This window comes from Paramisgurnus dabryanus, chromosome 13, assembly GCF_030506205.2.
Source record: "Paramisgurnus dabryanus chromosome 13, PD_genome_1.1, whole genome shotgun sequence".
Lineage (NCBI taxonomy): Eukaryota > Metazoa > Chordata > Actinopteri > Cypriniformes > Cobitidae > Paramisgurnus > Paramisgurnus dabryanus.
In genome coordinates, this window is record NC_133349.1 from 29,942,551 (window position 1) to 29,960,590 (window position 18,040).

General features: G+C 38.2%; 1 protein-coding gene across 2 annotated transcripts in view; it reads right to left on the reverse strand.

The window, feature by feature from the left end:
• Window positions 1–18,040, reverse strand: part of adamtsl4 (ADAMTS-like 4) — a 71,777-nt gene that overhangs the window by 33,304 nt on the left and 20,433 nt on the right. For both annotated transcript variants that reach the window (XM_065246333.2, XM_065246335.2), the window contains exon 5: window positions 6,135–6,237. In XM_065246333.2, coding sequence (XP_065102405.2) covers window positions 6,135–6,237 — 103 coding nt within the window. The remainder of the gene's footprint in view (window positions 1–6,134; window positions 6,238–18,040) is intronic.

Consider the following 18,040-nt stretch of genomic DNA (forward strand, 5'->3'; position numbering starts at 1 on the left):
CACATAACTGCTGGAATCTATAACAGATTTATTTCTAATAAATACTGAGTGGATTCTTACACCTCCCGCAGCACATAGACATACACAAACACTGTCCTGATGTCCCAGTGTCACACTAACGCCTCTTGTGCAACAACATATTGCATGAATACCACTGACTATTCCTGTTTTGATTTATTTTGACAAAACACAAAAATTCAAAGAATTTCAACAAAATTCTTATACTGGATTCTTTCCAGAATTGAATACTGAACTTTGAATGATCCCTCACATTGTCCGTTGCTGAAATCTGTCCAGTATTCATGCTGAGATCTGCATGCTGCTTAAAGTGATAGTTCAGCAAAAATGAAAATTACCCTATGATTTACCCATCCTCGAGCCATCTGAGATACTTATGTCCATCATTTTTCAGACAAACACAATTTGAGTTATTTTAATAAATGTTCTAGCTCTTCCTAGCTTTATAACAGGGTCCACGACTTTCAAGCCCAAAAATGTGCACCCATCATTAACATAACTAATGCACACAGCTCCAGGGGGATGAATAAAGGCCTTCGGAGGGTAATTTATGTGATTTTGTAAGAGAAATATCCATATTGAAAACTTTACAAACAAAAATAATTAGCTTCCGTTAAAGGCCAATGCGCATTATGCTTACCCCACAATGCATGAGAATAGACTCTCGCTAAAACCGTGCATTGTGAGTTGTTTTAGCAACAGAATACTCTTGCCTTATATCGAAATGCTCCGCTATTTTCTGTAAAATTCAAAAGCAAACTGTTCCGTATGATTTCTCAAATCGCCCTCGCGGTACTTTGATGTCATCCGCCTGTCGTTCTTGCAGCGCAGCTTGAAGTCGAACACAACTTATAATAGTGGGGTTCCCCCTGCAGGAGGTCTCATTATGACCACTGCTGAACAATCGTCATCTTACTTAAAGGGACAGTAAGTAGGATTTTAAGTGTTTTATTAATCAAAATCAATGTCTTTATTCATAAATATGTCCTCATTGGTGTCAAATGACCTCTGCCAATGATCTGACTTTTCTTTGTAAGCTTATAATTTCTTCTCTTTATTTACATTGAACCGGAGGCTTCCATGACATTCCGCCGTATTGATAAAACTATGATAGCAGAGAGGGACAAAAAGCACTACAATACCAACAGGTTTCATTCAGAATACGTGAACCAGCTGAAACAGACAAGGAGATCAGTGATTAGATTAGAACGGCTACCATAGTTGCAACACGCATTTGGAAAAGCGAGGCGCTAGAGAGCACTGTTCGTTTGAATGCAAAATACAATTTCACCACTAGATGGGGTTAAATCCTATATACTGTCCCTTTTTAAGATTGTGGGTAGTGTAGTTCTTTACCTGTGTTTTCGCAACTAAATTCCTTTTTTGTTTTAAAATTTAAACAGACTCACGGTTCTCCCCCACAATCGAGCTAGATTCATATTGCATACATTATTCCAGAAGTACTATGATTTGTAATATGTGTCCTTCCACTGGGAAATTGTTGCGCAGTCGCAGTGAACTGTACGTTATTCATTATTTGCACGCATTTTAACTATGGCCACTTTTGCAATAAAAACTGCACGACAAAAGAAGGTACGACCTGTTTTTACATTTACCCCTGTTTTAGTGAGAATCTGAATTCATATTATAGTCTTAGTTGGTTAACTTGTGTGCGCTATCACATATTCTAAAAGTCTGTTTGGCGGTTGTCATGACAAGATTTGGCTGTGAAGGGATGTTACAGTAGCCTAAATGTTTTGTGTTGATATTATCTTGTTTTAGTTTATCTGTTGCTGGGGTTGCACTTAAAGCCTTTGAAAAGCATTTAAAACAACCAGGATTTTCAGTTTCTATTTTTGTTTTTCGTTTGTATTGCTTACATGTTATTGTGTGTAAGTGTACATCTGTGCAATCTTTAGTATGATTTTGTACACGTAGATTCTTTATTTAAGATTGTCGGGGGAAATTATGGCATTCCCTAGGACAGTGGTTCTCAAATTTTTTTGTATGCGGCCCCCCTTGTGTACGGCGCATTCCTTCACGGCCCCCCAAAGAAAATTTATGACAAAAAACTGTTCTAAAACTCAACCTTTTAATTAAACAAAACATATAAAATTATACAAAGTAGTGCTGTTGGTTAGTAGCCTTATTTTTTTAGGTTCAATTACACATATTCCGGGTGAAGTGCCCATATAAGGAGTTCCACTGTACTTCCAGCACTCGTTACGTCACAGAATCAGTAGTCGAAAACACAGAATTCATTAAATTAATGTATTTAATAAAATGGCCATCTCGCGGCCCCCAGTTTGACAACCACTGCCCTGGGATTTCTTAAAAAGCCGCCACTGCTTGAAAGTCGTAGACCCCATTTTCAACCATTATAAATCTTAAAAGAGTTGGACATTTATTAAAATAATTCAAATTGTGTTTGTCTAAAAGATGATGGACATATGTATCATCTCAAATAAATGCCATGCTGAATTCTGTCCAAACTATGAAAAATATTGGGTAAATTCTAAACTCTAAATTTAACATATAAAATACTAAAATGCATCCAATCCAAAATTTTATACAAAACTGAACTCCTTTTAAAATACTTTTTTCAACTTTAAAAATACAAAACACTGTCAGATACCTAATATTCCATTCAGTATTAACTTTGTGAAATACTGAAATCTGTCCGATGCAAAACGTTGTAAAATATTGTGTAAAAACTAAACTTCATTCCATATGAAACTTTCTAAACTTTTCACAAAACTATGAAATACTGAACACTTTCATAATGACATGCAATGCTGAGCTGTTAAACTCTGCTGACACACTTATCAGTTCCAGGATCAGTTCTGTTTTTCATAGAAGACACAAGCACATGACTCACAGCTATTAACATTTATCCCGAGGCCCTAAAACACTACCGTCATCTATTAAGGTGTTATTCTGCTGTGTCACGACAACTTCTCTGTTCCATCTTGTATTTTTAAGAAATTTTCGAAATTTGTCTCGGAACTTCTCATGTTACTCATGTCTCCTCAGGATGAATCACTTCTGCTGTTGCATTCCTCATTTGTAATTCATTTTAGTTAAAATCATCTGTTACATGCAAAGATGTTAAAAAACAGAGATTATAAAGACACAGGCCAACAAGAGGAACTGCATCGGTATGAATCTATATTATTATTATATATTAAAGCTTACATAACACACAATGTTTCTGCTAATCTAATGTTAATCTTGAGTACCTATAGAGTAGTATTGCTTCATATCTCTGAAGAGTCTTTAGTTTTATCAGATTTATAAAAGACAGATCAGCTGTACCGCTACTTTCTGAAAAAGCAAAGTTCCTAGAGGCGTACCACGTGCAGAGCGAGTCACGAGCAAGCAACACAAAATATTATCCCACTATCTCTGGATAACATATGGTTTACTAAATGTTCATGCCCATTACATGCACTTGTCAACAAAACACAGACATTCATGCAGTTTTACTTGCCGCCTGCAACTCAAGAACCAGTTGGGACCACCCCATTTCAACGAAATCCAGCGTTAAACAAACACACTTAGCTTTTACCCCGGATAAACAAACTACTTCCATTGTTCCCATAATGCTAGGTTCTTTGGGTTGTCTCAAACAACACCAACACACTTCTTGGTGAAGTTGATTTAATGTCAGCTTTTGGTTGGCGTGTGCGTCTGCTATTCCGGGTGAAGTGCCCATATAAGGACTTCCACTGTACTTCCAGCACTCGTTACGTCACAGAATCAGTAGTCGAAAAAAGACTTTCTGAAACTTGTACGAACCCTGCATTCGACACAAAAATACTCTTTGAAACTTTGCCCATGTTTAGCATGAGAATCCAACTCTTTAACTGTGTTAATAAGTCAGAATGCATGAATTACCATTGGAGGTCCTTTAACGAAAAAGCCACTAGCCTAAAATTAAGAATCTCTACCCATACCTGGTACAACATGAACTTTAGATTACAATTTAAAGGTCCAAACTCCGATTTCGTGATGACAAATTCAGGATTTAAGGTTTAAAGCTCAGAATTCGTAGTTTAAAGTTCAGGGTTGTAATGGTTTTACCAAACTATCCAAACAAGATTCTGGGTAGTAAACTTAAAATGTATGGTTCTGCAAGACTCAACAGTCTGAACTCTACTCTTAAGATTCCAAACTCAAGATTTATGGTTTAAAACCCGGCATTCATGATGGTAAATGTATTATTCCGAGATGTATACTCAAGAATCTCCACTAAAGTTTTGTAGCCGTCTCTATGGTCATATATTAAAGAGGAGTTCCTACACATTTCTATCTCTGTCGTGGGCCAAACGTCTCCCTCCCCTCAACAGCAGATTAGATGTCACTCCAGTTACGCCTGTCCTCACTACCCCCTTTTTCAAGCCTCTCACTTACTATTCAGTTCTTACTTCCTCCATTCAGGTCTTTATTCTCTCATTCAGAGACCCTTTCATGCCATCCATCCATCCATCCCGAACAACACCATTTTCATCCGGTTGCCATGACTCCCTAACCTCTGTCCTTTCTGACTCCTCCCCCCTTATCCGATTTCGCCACTATAAGTCCCTCTCTTTCTTTCTCGCTCTTTCTGTATTGTTGATTTACAGTCGTGGTCTGTTCCACATATTCAGTCTAGGTGACTTTTATAATGGCCCGTCACACATTCCTGGCTTTTAAAAATTCTTCTCTTTAACTTTTCTCCTTCTCCCTCACAAAGACTTTGTTTGTACAGTAACACCCCGCAATCTCCACCTTTTATTCAACCTACCTACACTCTGTTGTCTTATTGGTCATTTATAGTCTTTCTGTTCCTCTCGGTATCTGCTCTGAGCTTTCTTTGAAACAATGACTTTTTATGGTTGGTTGGTCTCAAAAGCTGACTGAATTCTCTATGCTGACTGTGAATGTAAATCTGGAGAATGGATTTAACTGTTTTAAACTATATGTTACACAGGGTGGAAAAGCAGTGTAAAATGAGCTAAAATACTTTATAAATAAATATGGAGGATCCGTTGAACACTTAGCACTAAAATAACTGTGATATTACTATAATAAAACTGTAATTTAATCACCAGTTTTAGTTTAAATATGGTTACTGTCAGGAAGAAAGAGTAAATTTGTGGATAGTGTGGTTTTCCTACAAATAACACGTTGAACTATGGTTACCGTTATATTTTCATAAAAGAAAGCTTGGTATGACTTAACCTCTAGTCTAAAATCTTGTAAAGTGCTTTATTTATATTTATTAAATATATGAAGTGCTCAGTTGCAAAAACGGCAAAACATCACCTCCCATCAAAAATGAAATCATGATATCAACTGAATAGAGGGCCGCAGGGATGACATTTTTTGTAGGCTAACCCGGAAGCTAGCACTGGGTTTCCTTGCTAAAAAGCCCTCTTTTTTTGGATAACTTTTGGGTTATCGGGAAACATAAGATATAAAAGTTAAAGATACTTACACGTTTTGTCCAACAAGTTAATCTTCACAGATGAATACATATTTTATGAATTTTTAAGTGTAAATGTGTTTACTACAAATATAAAAAGCCAAAAATTGACTTCAAAATTCAAAAAAGTCATAAACTTTTGTTAAACACAGAGCTGATTTTTTATATAATCCTTTTTTTTTGCAAGGGAATCACTGTCCCAAAAATACATCATCTTTGCAGCACTCTATGCTCTTGCCATGTAGTATATGTTCATCAAATACTTTAACTTTAAATCTGCTTAACCCTGCCCTTAGGTTAGTCAGAAATATTATTTTGTTAGCAGAATCCGTTAAACAGCACAACCATTTTTCAGCAAATTCCTCTAAGTGCACAGATAAAGAACTAAATAAACAGCGTCGCACAAAGTGCAAGAGTTTTTTTACATGGTTAAAGTCTTTTTTTACACCGTCTAATATAAAACTGCACACAGTAAGCTAATTAGAAAAGTTTAGCATGAAGTTGTTCAGTACACTCAATTATTACACAGTAAACTGAAAATGCTGGACTTTAATGTGTTGGTGAGGTGTAAAACTGGTTACTATTCCACTCCACCACTGTTATTCCCTCTTTTCTTTCCATGTGTACCCCTTTAATTTCCGTTTCTAACCTTCTGTGAAAGGCTCCCAGTCATACACACGTCCCATAAACTCCTGACTGTTAAATGCTGCACACTGCTCAGCCCTGGGGTTCACTGCAGCACCTGGACAAGCCTGAAGTGAGAGAGAGCGAGAGAGAGACACTTAGTTATAGTGTATGACATAGATGAGCATGACTGTGTGTGTGTGCACGTGTGTTGGGTCAACCAATGACATAGTGTGATACATTAGCTACCATATGGAAATAATGAAGAACCTGGAAACACTCACATAAATCTCCTGAGAGGGGGAGAGAGAGACAGAGAGAGAAAAAGAAAGAGAAAGAGAGAGGGGCCTATGTTTATGTCAGAGGAAGCCATGAGATTTCAAGAATATGACTTATATTGCCACAGATGTAAAGGAATAAATTTCAGCTATAATTTAGTTCCACATTTAATCAATTTACTTTCATTAGCAGTTTGGGAACATCTACATTCTTCCCTTCAATGTCGACCAAACACTGTAAAATAATATGTAGCAGGTCCAGTTCTGTATATGCCGTTCCAAGGAGGCTGATATTTACAGTAGTATATCAGCCCTATCAGTAAAGTAAGGGGACACCATCAGTGAGAGGAGCAAGAAATTGAGAACATAAAATGGACTAAACAACACATAAATAATCACTCTGTGCATCGCTTTATGGATTTACATTATAAACTAATTTTATTAATTTTATTTAAAGTCCCCCTGTAGTGAAATTTTTTCCACTTTAAACTCATCTTTGAGCATTATAATAGAACATGTAAAAGTTTATCCTGTGACAGTAATCTCTTCATGCATGTAACTCTACACCATTGCCTTATTTAATATACACAGATCTATGAATATGCGAATTAGGCCCCACCTCAACTCTCTCGCATCACCTTGGACCATAGATATATGTAACTGGATGCTAAATTTGGCAGAACAAAGGGCAACCTATTGGTCTCTGTCATGTAGCCAAAAGTGACTTAAACCGCAATTCATTGACTGGCCGCTAGTGACTGGCTCCAAAAGGACCCTCATGTTAAAATGCCCAACTTTATAGCAGAAATAAATATGTTTACAGCCTGGTACAAAAAGTGGTTTGGGACTATATAGCTAATTTTGCACCAGCCGCGTTTGAGGTGTCATAGTCGCATCTACCACGCCTAGTTTGCCGCTTAAACAGTTTGAAAAAAGCAAGCATTTGATGCGTGTCAGAAGCAAAATCCACTTTTTGTGGGAGGGGCAAGTGCTATGTGGTTGTCTGTTTGCAAGATGGCTGTTGATTGTGCATTTATCAAGAGTTACCGGTTTGTATTTGGTCACCTTACAATAGGGGGAAAACAGTTTAAAAAACGGCGGGAACGCCACGGGTCGATAAACGTCACGTGACTTAAAAGTGAAATGTGTATTTACAACTTACCAGGTTGCCCAATGTCCTCACTGACACTCTTACAAGCAAGGTCCTTTTTATTCCTGTCTCTATAGAAATAAGAACTTGTGTCGTATAGCCTCGGGTGACTGCTCACGGACAATATCAAGCGTTCCTTCATGCTGAATGAGTGACTCCGGGCGGGGCTGCCTCCACAGCAGCAAGCAGGCCCCTAATTGGTTAACATGGCGCAAAAATCCGCCAAAGTTCAAATTTTTCAACTATGGTGTTAGCCGCAAATTCGCGTCAAACGTCAGCCGCAAATTCGCGTCAAACGCAAAAAGCACCATTCGCGCGTACCACGGCAGACACTCAATTCGCACCTTTCGCGCGAACTAGATGCGCGAATGTAGCGGAATGGTTTTTACCGCGCTAAACGCCTAATTCGCGCCGCGAGACCTCCAGACACGCATCAACGCATATTCACATTGACTTAACATTGAAATCACTCGCGCTTGACGCATCTACGGCTGGTTTAAACACAGCATAAGGGGGGTGAATTTTTGTAACTCATCCGTTTAAACTATACTATGCCTTAAAGTTCTGCATAATTAAGGGCGTGGCCGCTTGAGTGACAGGTGAATTGCTGCTGCTGTCTTCTCCCGTCGAGCTAGGTGAGCGTAGTTTCAGCAATCAGTCACCTTAGGTCCACCCACATCCTGCCTCTTTGCTGATTTTCGGTTATCCAGAAGTGGTGTGCTGCCAAAATGGCGATGGAAGGCTCAGCCTACTTTGGGCTCCTTAAACAATTTCACAAATCTATGAGTGATGTAACAAACGCTATGTCCACATTTTTTTACTGTCTATGTTTCAGACACATAACTGCTAAGACTTGTTTTCACACGATGCATACGTGAACTGCAGCACTCATTTTTTTAGAGCTGATTAGGGCTGTGCAATTAATCGTTCTTCAATTTCTATTCAAAATTGAGGTAATTTGATTAGTATGCAGCATTCCGTTTATGTCATTTTGTTTTGTGTTATAATTCCAGCGATAGTTTCAGATCGAGTCTATGCGGCATCCATACTTTATATCTATGGCTCGAATCCTAATCCACTCATTCAACTGTGATTGGTTACATGTGCAGGCATTGGAAGCTATCACAGTTTTGAGACATCCAATTTTATGGAGAGAATACTCGGCAATGGTGTTAGATCATTAATTTGCACATGGTTTGTCTTAATGCATAATAAAAAGCCACATAGACATATAAACAACACTAAAAACTTGATTTCACCAGGGAGTCTTTACTTTTATCTGATGTGTAAGCATCTAGATATAAACCTTTTCTTTACAGATTCTGATATAAAAGTATTGACGCAGGCATTCTTGTTGAATATCTTGCATTTGTGTTTGTAATTTGGCTAAATCAGATCTTAAAACGTAGCTGATGTCATGACGATCAACATGCATCTTTTTTCCTGATGGCCATGCATCTGTTCAAGGGCGTGATTAATCATTTTAAATAGTTAAGAAAGTCCGTGTAAGCTCTTTTCATGGTATATATGCTGTTTCACAGATGCAACGCACATGACGTGCCCTACAGACAAACTATCAAAGATATGGCTTCAAAGCAGATCACAAGACAGCTAGATTCCATAGACTTTTTCCAAGAAATGATCTTATAAAGGAGACAGGCTTCTGAGGAAGTAAATTGCTTTCCAAATATTGGCCATTCTCTTGTCCTCAAAATCTCTGTGCGAATCACTGTTGGAACTGTTAAACGGGAATCATTAAGGGAATTAAAATCAGAACCAGAATTGCTAAATTCCTTCCGATTCCCATCCCTACAAACCACAGAACCAGTCAGCCAGAACTACACATCGGGACGAAAACATATGCCGGCATAAATCAGAAATATATCAGCATTGAGACAGTAAACAGAGAGAGCCGGAGTGTTTCAGTAACACCGCTCTGGTTTGGACCAGCTGGACTTCTCAAGATCTTCCACGTGTCCGATCACAATGCCAGTGACATCACGAATTACATCTCAACTTTTGTAGTTTTCCTCCCTCTTCTCTTAAGGAACCACCCACAGAGATAGAGATTTAGTCAAGGACCAGTTTAGGGCCACTAAAGCTGGAAACGGGGGCGGGCAGAGACAGCTGCGGACAGTAAGAAGGGTGAAACAAAAAAGTCATGGGTCATCGAGGTGTCACCTTCAGACGGCCGCTGACCGCTGCGCATGCCGAGCATTAATGAGCACTGGATGCCAAACACACTGTGGCTATCCCTAAATATTTACAGCCCATCCATGACGTCTGAATGTGTTTGCTCAGGAGAACTCCTGGTGGGTTTATTCAAGGGGTTTAGTGCTCATGTTTGCAGATTTTCTTCAATTAAAGAGATAGTTCACTCAAAAGTAAGTTGTTACAAACCTGAATACATTGTTCTGCTGAACATAAAGGAAGATACTGTTATCAAGCAGAAGCAATATTGACTTCCATAGTAAGGAAGAAGAATACTATGGAAGTCATGATGCTCAAAAATTTTTTGGTTACAAACATTGCTCAAAATCTCTTCCTTTGTGTACTGCAGAACAAAGACATTAATGCAGTTGCAGGTTTGTAACTACTTCAGGGAGAGTAAATGATGACACTATTTACATTTTGAGGGTGAACTCGCCCTTTTTATGCCGTTTTGGTGCTTACGACATCAGTTACGATATACAGTATATACATATGTCTGTCTGTTTATAAGACTATGTTAAGAAGGGTAAATATTTATAAACCTTAAAAACATCGCCATAGTTTTGAAATGTTTGAAATATTCAGAACCTTTCACAACAGCCAAACTAGTGAAGTTAAGAATACAGCTATAAAATGTACAGTACAACAATAACAAATTCAAGGGATTTTTCTTCTAGTAAGTTTTTTATCTTAAAAGGAAAATTCTGTCTTTATTTCAAAAAACTGATTTGTGCAATGAAAGTTAACAGGGACAGATGCTGGTAAGCACTAAAAATATATAGTAGTATATAAAGTAGCCTTTATAATTTACAATGCAAGACATTATAGGTCGTCTAAAAACATATGTGTTTTTATTTTCCGTGTAAAGCTACTTTGCAATAGTGCAACATTGTGAAAACTCTATATAAATAAATTGGAATTGACATAAATTGCACATATCATTGATAAAACCGATTGCAATTGAATTATTACATGTCTGAAGTCATTATTCGCTGAAAATATTTCCTTACGGCATCTTATTTCGAACATATGGCGTGCCAAGACACGTCATGGCATCTTAATATGTCATGCTATTTGAGATATATATTCATGATAAGAGCAGCCAGGACATTACACAGATCTAAGCTCCATAGAAAAACTGTTTCTTTAAAGAGTGCAATTACAAAAGAAAGTCAAAGATCAACAAATGAAAACAGCATTTGTGAGATCTGTGTAAAGTAAAAGCTTTCACTTGCTCAGAGCGCACAAGAGTTGAAATATTGTTGATATATAACAGTGAATGAGCCTCTTTAATGAAATGCATCTAACAGAGGTCCAGCTGTTTGAGAGAGAGAGAGAGAGAGAGAGAGAGAGAATGAGAGAGAGAGAGAATGCTATACTGTCTCTCCTTAAGGCCAAATTCACTTTTCGTCTGTTTCTTGGTAATAGGGCCACAGTCAAAGAGGGCCATGCTCAGGTCAGGGTACATTTGCACGCACACACACACACTAACAGCTCAATGGGATCTTATTACCAGGGGAAGCAAAGCACTTGCAAGCTCAGTGGGAAAGAAAAGTGTACTGTTCACACACACACACACACACACACACACAGAGATGAATATCCAGCTCAGATGTATCCACAGCGGATTAATCTGGTGAGAGCTTAAGATTTTTCTGCACATGTTATCAACCCTAACAACATGACAGCTGTGACCCACACGTTGTTTTCACTGAAGATCTCTTTCTCTTTACTTTTTTGTCCGTCTCTGTGTCCAGCTGACAAAAGCAGCCGGTCAGCGTAAACGCGCTTAATAAAGCAGCGAGCTGAAACCTTTTCCATGTAAATCAATTAAAATTCACAAATGTGTATTATTCAGGGATCCCATACCTTAGTTAACTTAAAATTCAAGGACCTTTCAAGGACTTTCCAGGTCTAATACCCTTAAATTCAAGGACTAAATGTGTGAACACATTTTAAGTGAGAGCAAGGTTGCATTGTATTATCTTTTAAGATACATTGTTACAGTTCATTTTGAGGGAACTCTGCGTGCGTCACTGCGGTGACACTTTGGGGACGCCTCCAGGGGTAAGTGCGTCTGAATGTGTATATCAAATTCAACCAATGGTGAGACTTAACGACAAAGACAGGGTGATGCGGGAGCCAGGAAGTATATCGCTATCTGAAATATTGCCAAAGACGGCGTTACAGGGACGCAGGAGTATGGCAAAGGAGACGCAGCGTCTCGTTCCCTTCTCAAGGAACAACAGTTACATACGTAACCCGAGACGTTTTCATGTGTCAAACACAACTATGCAGAAAAGCATTTTGGTATGAATCAACATTCGCATACAGAAGATATAAGCATTTAAAGCAAACAGTTATCACGTGTGCTTAAAAGGCTAGAATTTTTATGATATTATCCTACACTACACAGGGAATAATATATAATAATATAATATAATCAAGCACTTTCAATGACCTGTATCTATGTATGCATATTTTTAAATTTTTCCCAGGGCCTTCAATTTTTTCCTCCCAGATTCACAAACTTTCAAGAATTTCAAGGACCCGTGGAAACCCTGATTATTAGTACAGTAACATCTTGGGATACACCGATATATCGGCCTATAATCGGTATCGGCACCGATAATCAAGGCCGACATTGACAATAGAGCCACAATCAAGAACTTAAGAATATTATCATTTGAAACATTAATTTAAAAGCAAATCTATCCGTATTTTTCGGTATCCGCAGATGTCATTCTAAGATTATTGGTGTCGGCACAGAAACTTTGTATTGGTGCATCCCCTATACCAATCCTCTAAAACTAATAAACTATGAATGCTGCTTGCATTGCTATGATGTAATGGTGCTATTAGTGGTTATCAGGGCATTGCTCTGTAGTTGCATAGATGTTCTGAGTGTTTTTTATATGTTGCATGTCTATGCTGTCGCTAGGGCGTTCTGTGTGGTCAACCTCAAAAGCGAAGATATTCTGGTCCTTAGATGACAGCATAGCAACCAGTGTAACATTTTAAGCCTTTTCAAGTTTGTCCCCCTAACGTTTTTGGAAACAATCAGTATATTTTGAGTGCCTCAGCCAACATGCCAAGAAAAATGTTGGTGAACTGCAAGATACAGTGATTTTAAGAGCAAAAAGGAGCCTCTGCCAACCGTTCTGAACAAATATGCAGACGATGGCTGGTGTCCATTTTTTATCAAAGACAAAGAGCACAATGAGTGTTAGTACCACGTAAGTAGTGCTTATATTGCATCAAATAACTTTGTACATGAAACAGATTCGTTTTTACTTCGGCTGGTTCACGCTTTCGACAAAGACTATTGGGCAAACGTTACGTTACATAATTAATATTTATAAACCAATGGTTTGAGGTTTTTGAGGTATCATTCATGTCCATAGCGCAAACGGTTTAATACCTATGGTCAGGAGTTTGTTTAAATCCCTAACCCTAATTATAAGACACAAAAATAGTAATGTCTGCTTTACCAAACATCACTAAACTCTCCCAAGCTTGTATATGAGTTTCAAGAGAGAGCTGAGAAAAAGAGACAGATGCATGTGGGGCTAATTTGCGTATCACTGAAAGAATTTGGGCTACATACAAAGTGTGTGTGTGTTTAGCTTAAACTTAAGATGATCTAACATACACATGATTTTAATATGTTGGTTATTGTAGAATTAGTGTCTGTGTGTTTCCAGTAAAGTGAATACAACAATGAATGTGTGCATATTAACCATGGTTACTAACTTATATAATTATAAGAAAGTGTGAAAGAGGAGTGCATCTGTAAAATTGTGAAATAATATAGTTAAAGAATTATAGACAAATAAAGATGAAATTTACGGCTTCTCACTCCAGGAGAACGAAATGTGGTGAACGAGTTAATGTCTGAATGGAAAGAATAAGAGAGAGAGAGGATATCACAGGAAATACCTGCTCCAAAGACACACACACTTTTACCATCATGATCAAGCGTCGGTATAACATGAAATACTTTATCGCCATATCTACCAGGTCATTGAATATGCAATGCAATAATTTAGATAAACAATCTGTAAAATGCAATGAACCGAAATGCAAACAAAAGATTATGAAAACCTTGTGTGAAAGATGAAATCACAGCGAGGCGTTTGAACAGGTGACAGACAGCTGTCTGATTCTAGTCCCAGCAGAGATATGAACTCATTTCCTGCCAAATTCTTTCTGTATTGTCCCACATTACCCCTGTGTCCTAAATTTTTCAAAACCCATGCAGAAAATATCAAAACACCTTCATCTCTAATGCCTGGAATACACTTCATGAATTCTCAAAAATTTGAACAGATTTTAAAACACCAAGCATCATTCACTTGCTGACTTTGTAAATGGTTACAGAGAAACAAATGAACATTATACAATACATGACTGAGGCCATATACACACGTTTTTGTTTAAAAACACGCCTTTCTCTCCATTTTGGCTTGTTGTCCACACTGAGAGGGCTTTTTGAAATAAATATAAGATTTTAGTTGTTGTGTGGACTGTGAAAAAGACAGTGAGCCATTTAAAAAAGCAAGCCATTCTAGTCATGTGACACAGCCGTGTGACCCATTTAGCCCAAATCGAGATGCTGGACGACAGTGTTGTTTTGGCTACTATCTAGTTTGATAGCATTGTCAGATTAATATCAGTTTGTACATACTCCAGATTGCATTTCGAAGAGGCAGTAAGTAAATAAACGTGTGATGTAGATGATGCATGTTGAAGCATCTTACACAGTGTCTACACAAACAAATTGCATTATACACAAAATAACGTTGTTTTTTAGCAAGGAATTAGGTGCACTTTAACATACATAAAAGAAGCCAAGCTAATATAAAAACTATTAAATAAATATAAAAATTTAGGCTATTCATAGAATGTGTTTGGTGGGCAACATGTTTGAGACCACTGGTCTAAAGATTGAAATAAAAATCTGTGCCCATCATGCATTACACAATTTTGTGTGAAATCTGTCAGCACCAACTGGCCAAAATCTGGATTAGATCTGGTCCAGAGTACAAATCGGGGCAAAAATCTGAACAAAAGTCATTTCGTGTATTCAAGGCTTAACTTTTAAATGGAGGAATTTGGCAGAATTTATAAAGGGTGTCAGTTTTGAAGGAAAGTGGATCTCCTTTGCCTGCGGTTAAACAGGCATGTGTCACATGACTGCTCAAAGTAAATTTGGTAAATGATTAGATGATATATTTGAACTGCACAGGTAATATCATAAAAAGTACACTGTATGACTCCTGTTATATACCCAAGGTACTTGATGTATGATAGCTTTGTGTTAAGAACAGAAGTTGAAGTTGACCCATAAGAAACAATTATGTCTGACATCATCGGCCTGTTTTCTCATTTAATCATATGGTAAATTTGAGAAAACTTCTCTTTTTGTTCCGGAAAGGCCACTGTGAAGAGATTTAGCCTTTGACACTGTAGCGTAAATGTTTATTTAGTGTGTGCGGGGAGAGAGAGAGAGAGAGAGAGAGAGAGAGCCCCCCATCCTTAGCTCAATGGCTACACATTGAATAGCTTTTAGTCTGTAGATTTTTGTCGTCTTAGCTCTGTTTGTTTTTCGTCTTCTCTCTTTTTTATGTTTCATTCCTCTATTCTCTTACTCTTTCCATTTGATCGCTCAAGAAAATGTTTACTTCCTTCCATCGCAATTATTTCACTACAGACTTTCCTTGTTTCCCTATATCTGTTTCTCTGCCTCTCTATTTCTGGCTATGTATGATGTGTGTTTTTAAAACAGTGCCGCCTTTCACTGGGTTATGGCGTAATTGTGTGACACCCCGTGCACCCCACCACTCTTTCATTTCCTCTAGTCCACAACTCTCAGTTCCCCTGCTCACACATGTATGTAAAGTACACATACAGTAACCATAGGTTATCATTCCTCCAAACAGAATGTTGTACCCCCAACAGCATTCCCAAGTAGGGGTGCAACGGGTCACAAAACTCACGGTTCGGATCATATTACGGATTTTGAGGCACGGATCGGATCATTTTTCGGATCAGCAAAAAAAAAGTATGGGAAAATTCTAATAACAAATCAAGAAATTACCAACATTTATAAAAAGAACAAGGTTGCACATTAAGTAAGGTCTAAAATCATTAGTTACAGAAATCAAATGAATAATAACACTGCATTTATTGTATTAATTAAATGTAATTATTATTTTTTTAAAGCTTCAGAAGTGATTTTCTCTTTGTCTTGGGTTGTTTGATTAACATTAATGACACAGACTTAAGTAGGTCAATTGAGCTTACTGTCTCTTTAAGACCAAATGTGCACAGACTGCATCTCTCTGTTTGTGCACTACCGAGCAGTGTTGGGGTTAGTTACTCAAAAAAGTAATATATTACGTATTACATATTACTCTCAAAAATAGTAATGCCTTACTTTACTTTATTACTCCCTGGAGAAAGTAACTAGTTATATTACTAGTTATATTACTAGTTACATTTTTTTTCTGGACAAGAATGTTTATTTGGGCAAGCCACTGCCAAGAAAATGCTGGCTTCCTTACCCGCTTCTGGACGTGGGGCACAGCGTTTGGAGAAATATTAAAGAGTGTGCACTTCACCATCAAGTTATTTTCCTTCCGTTGAACATAATAAAATATGACTGAATCTCCACCCGTCGAAACTAGCTTTCTGTTGCTGGGAACCTTCCTCTGAAAAAGAGCTTGCCGTTGTTGACGCTTCCATTTACCCGATCTGTCTTTGAGTGTGCCGCTGCCGCTCTGTGCTGCTGGCTGCCGGGTGTCGACCAATCGGTGATGGTAAATGATACCTCGTGCCAAACTTAGACCAATCACTGTTCCATTCACGCCCTCCTCCCCTTCCCTTTTGTTCTCTGTGTTTTGTGCCTTGTGTGATGAAGGTGCTACTGGCGAATGTAACTTTAGTAACTAGCTCGGGAGAACTGTAATAATATTACCATTTTCAGATGGGTAATGCCTTACACTACTAGTTACTGAAAAAAGTAATATTATTACAGTAACTAGTTACTTTGTAACTAGTTACACCCAACACTGCTACCGAGTCCCCTTAAACGAGCGCACAGACACAGACAAAGGGTGAATTACAGACGGCGCAGCATTACAGTCGTCCCACATAAAAACGTTACGTTGTTTTTCATTGCTCTATCAGCCAAATGTATTTTAATACACTACAGTATGAGAGAGAGTAGCGCAACTCTCTGAAATTTAAACATCAAGAGTTCTGATCTTTGAAGGATGATTACGTCTTACTGTGCATTCAGACCGCCACCGGCGAGAGCGTCAAAGTGTCCGGAAGTCATTCATTTTCAATGAGAGCCGGTGTCATGAGCAATCCAGTCCCCCCGAGCAATTCTGCCCCCCTAGGACCCCGCGTAATTCCATTGGCTGAAAAAACTCCTCATGGGTAGCCTTTGTAGCGCCTTATTACAATTCCTTCAAAATTTTGTGATGATTTATATCGTTAGAATGTTGTTAAAATTACAATTGGTCTATTTTAAATTATCCGTTTAATATAGTAGTATATAACTGATGCTCTAGGTGGTGAGATCTACCAAATCTCGTTCTTAGATTTTTTTTAATTAGCTTAACGTGACGTACCAGCTTAGCATACAGCTATCGGGTAAAATAGCTTAACACAAACACCAGTTGCACTCACCGTAATAACGTAATGTCATTTTTTTAATCCTGAGGTTTAAAAAAATATGTTTCACATTCAGATAACTTAGTAATCAATAACATAAAATTGAAATGTGTTTTTGTTGTGTAAGGCAATTAATTGGGTTTTTAGGCGATTACGTGTGTCATTACGTGCTGCTCACGTGTTTGCAACATGAATATTAGTTCATTAATTATATTATTTTTGTAAGCTTTTATTTTAAAAATATTTTGTATGCTTCTATTTTGTAAAAAGTACCTAGCTTGCTACACCACTAACGCAGCTTCGATTAGCCATTAGCATCAAGATATCGCGATGACAAGTTTTTGACCAGGCATTACTGCTAGGTACCAATTGGGGTCCTAGGGGGGCAGAATTGCTCGGGGGGACTGGATTGCTCACGACACCGGCAGCGAGCTCCGGCGAGCAGCGGCGCGGCGCGTCATGTACAGCGTGAGCGTCGAGGAGAGTTGAAATCAGCTCAACTTTATGGTAATGAGATATGACGCGGTTCGGCGGCAACCAATCGGAAGGCGGAAATGTTCACCGGCAACCAATCGGAAGGCGGAAACCTCCGCCTGAGAGGAGTTCAGA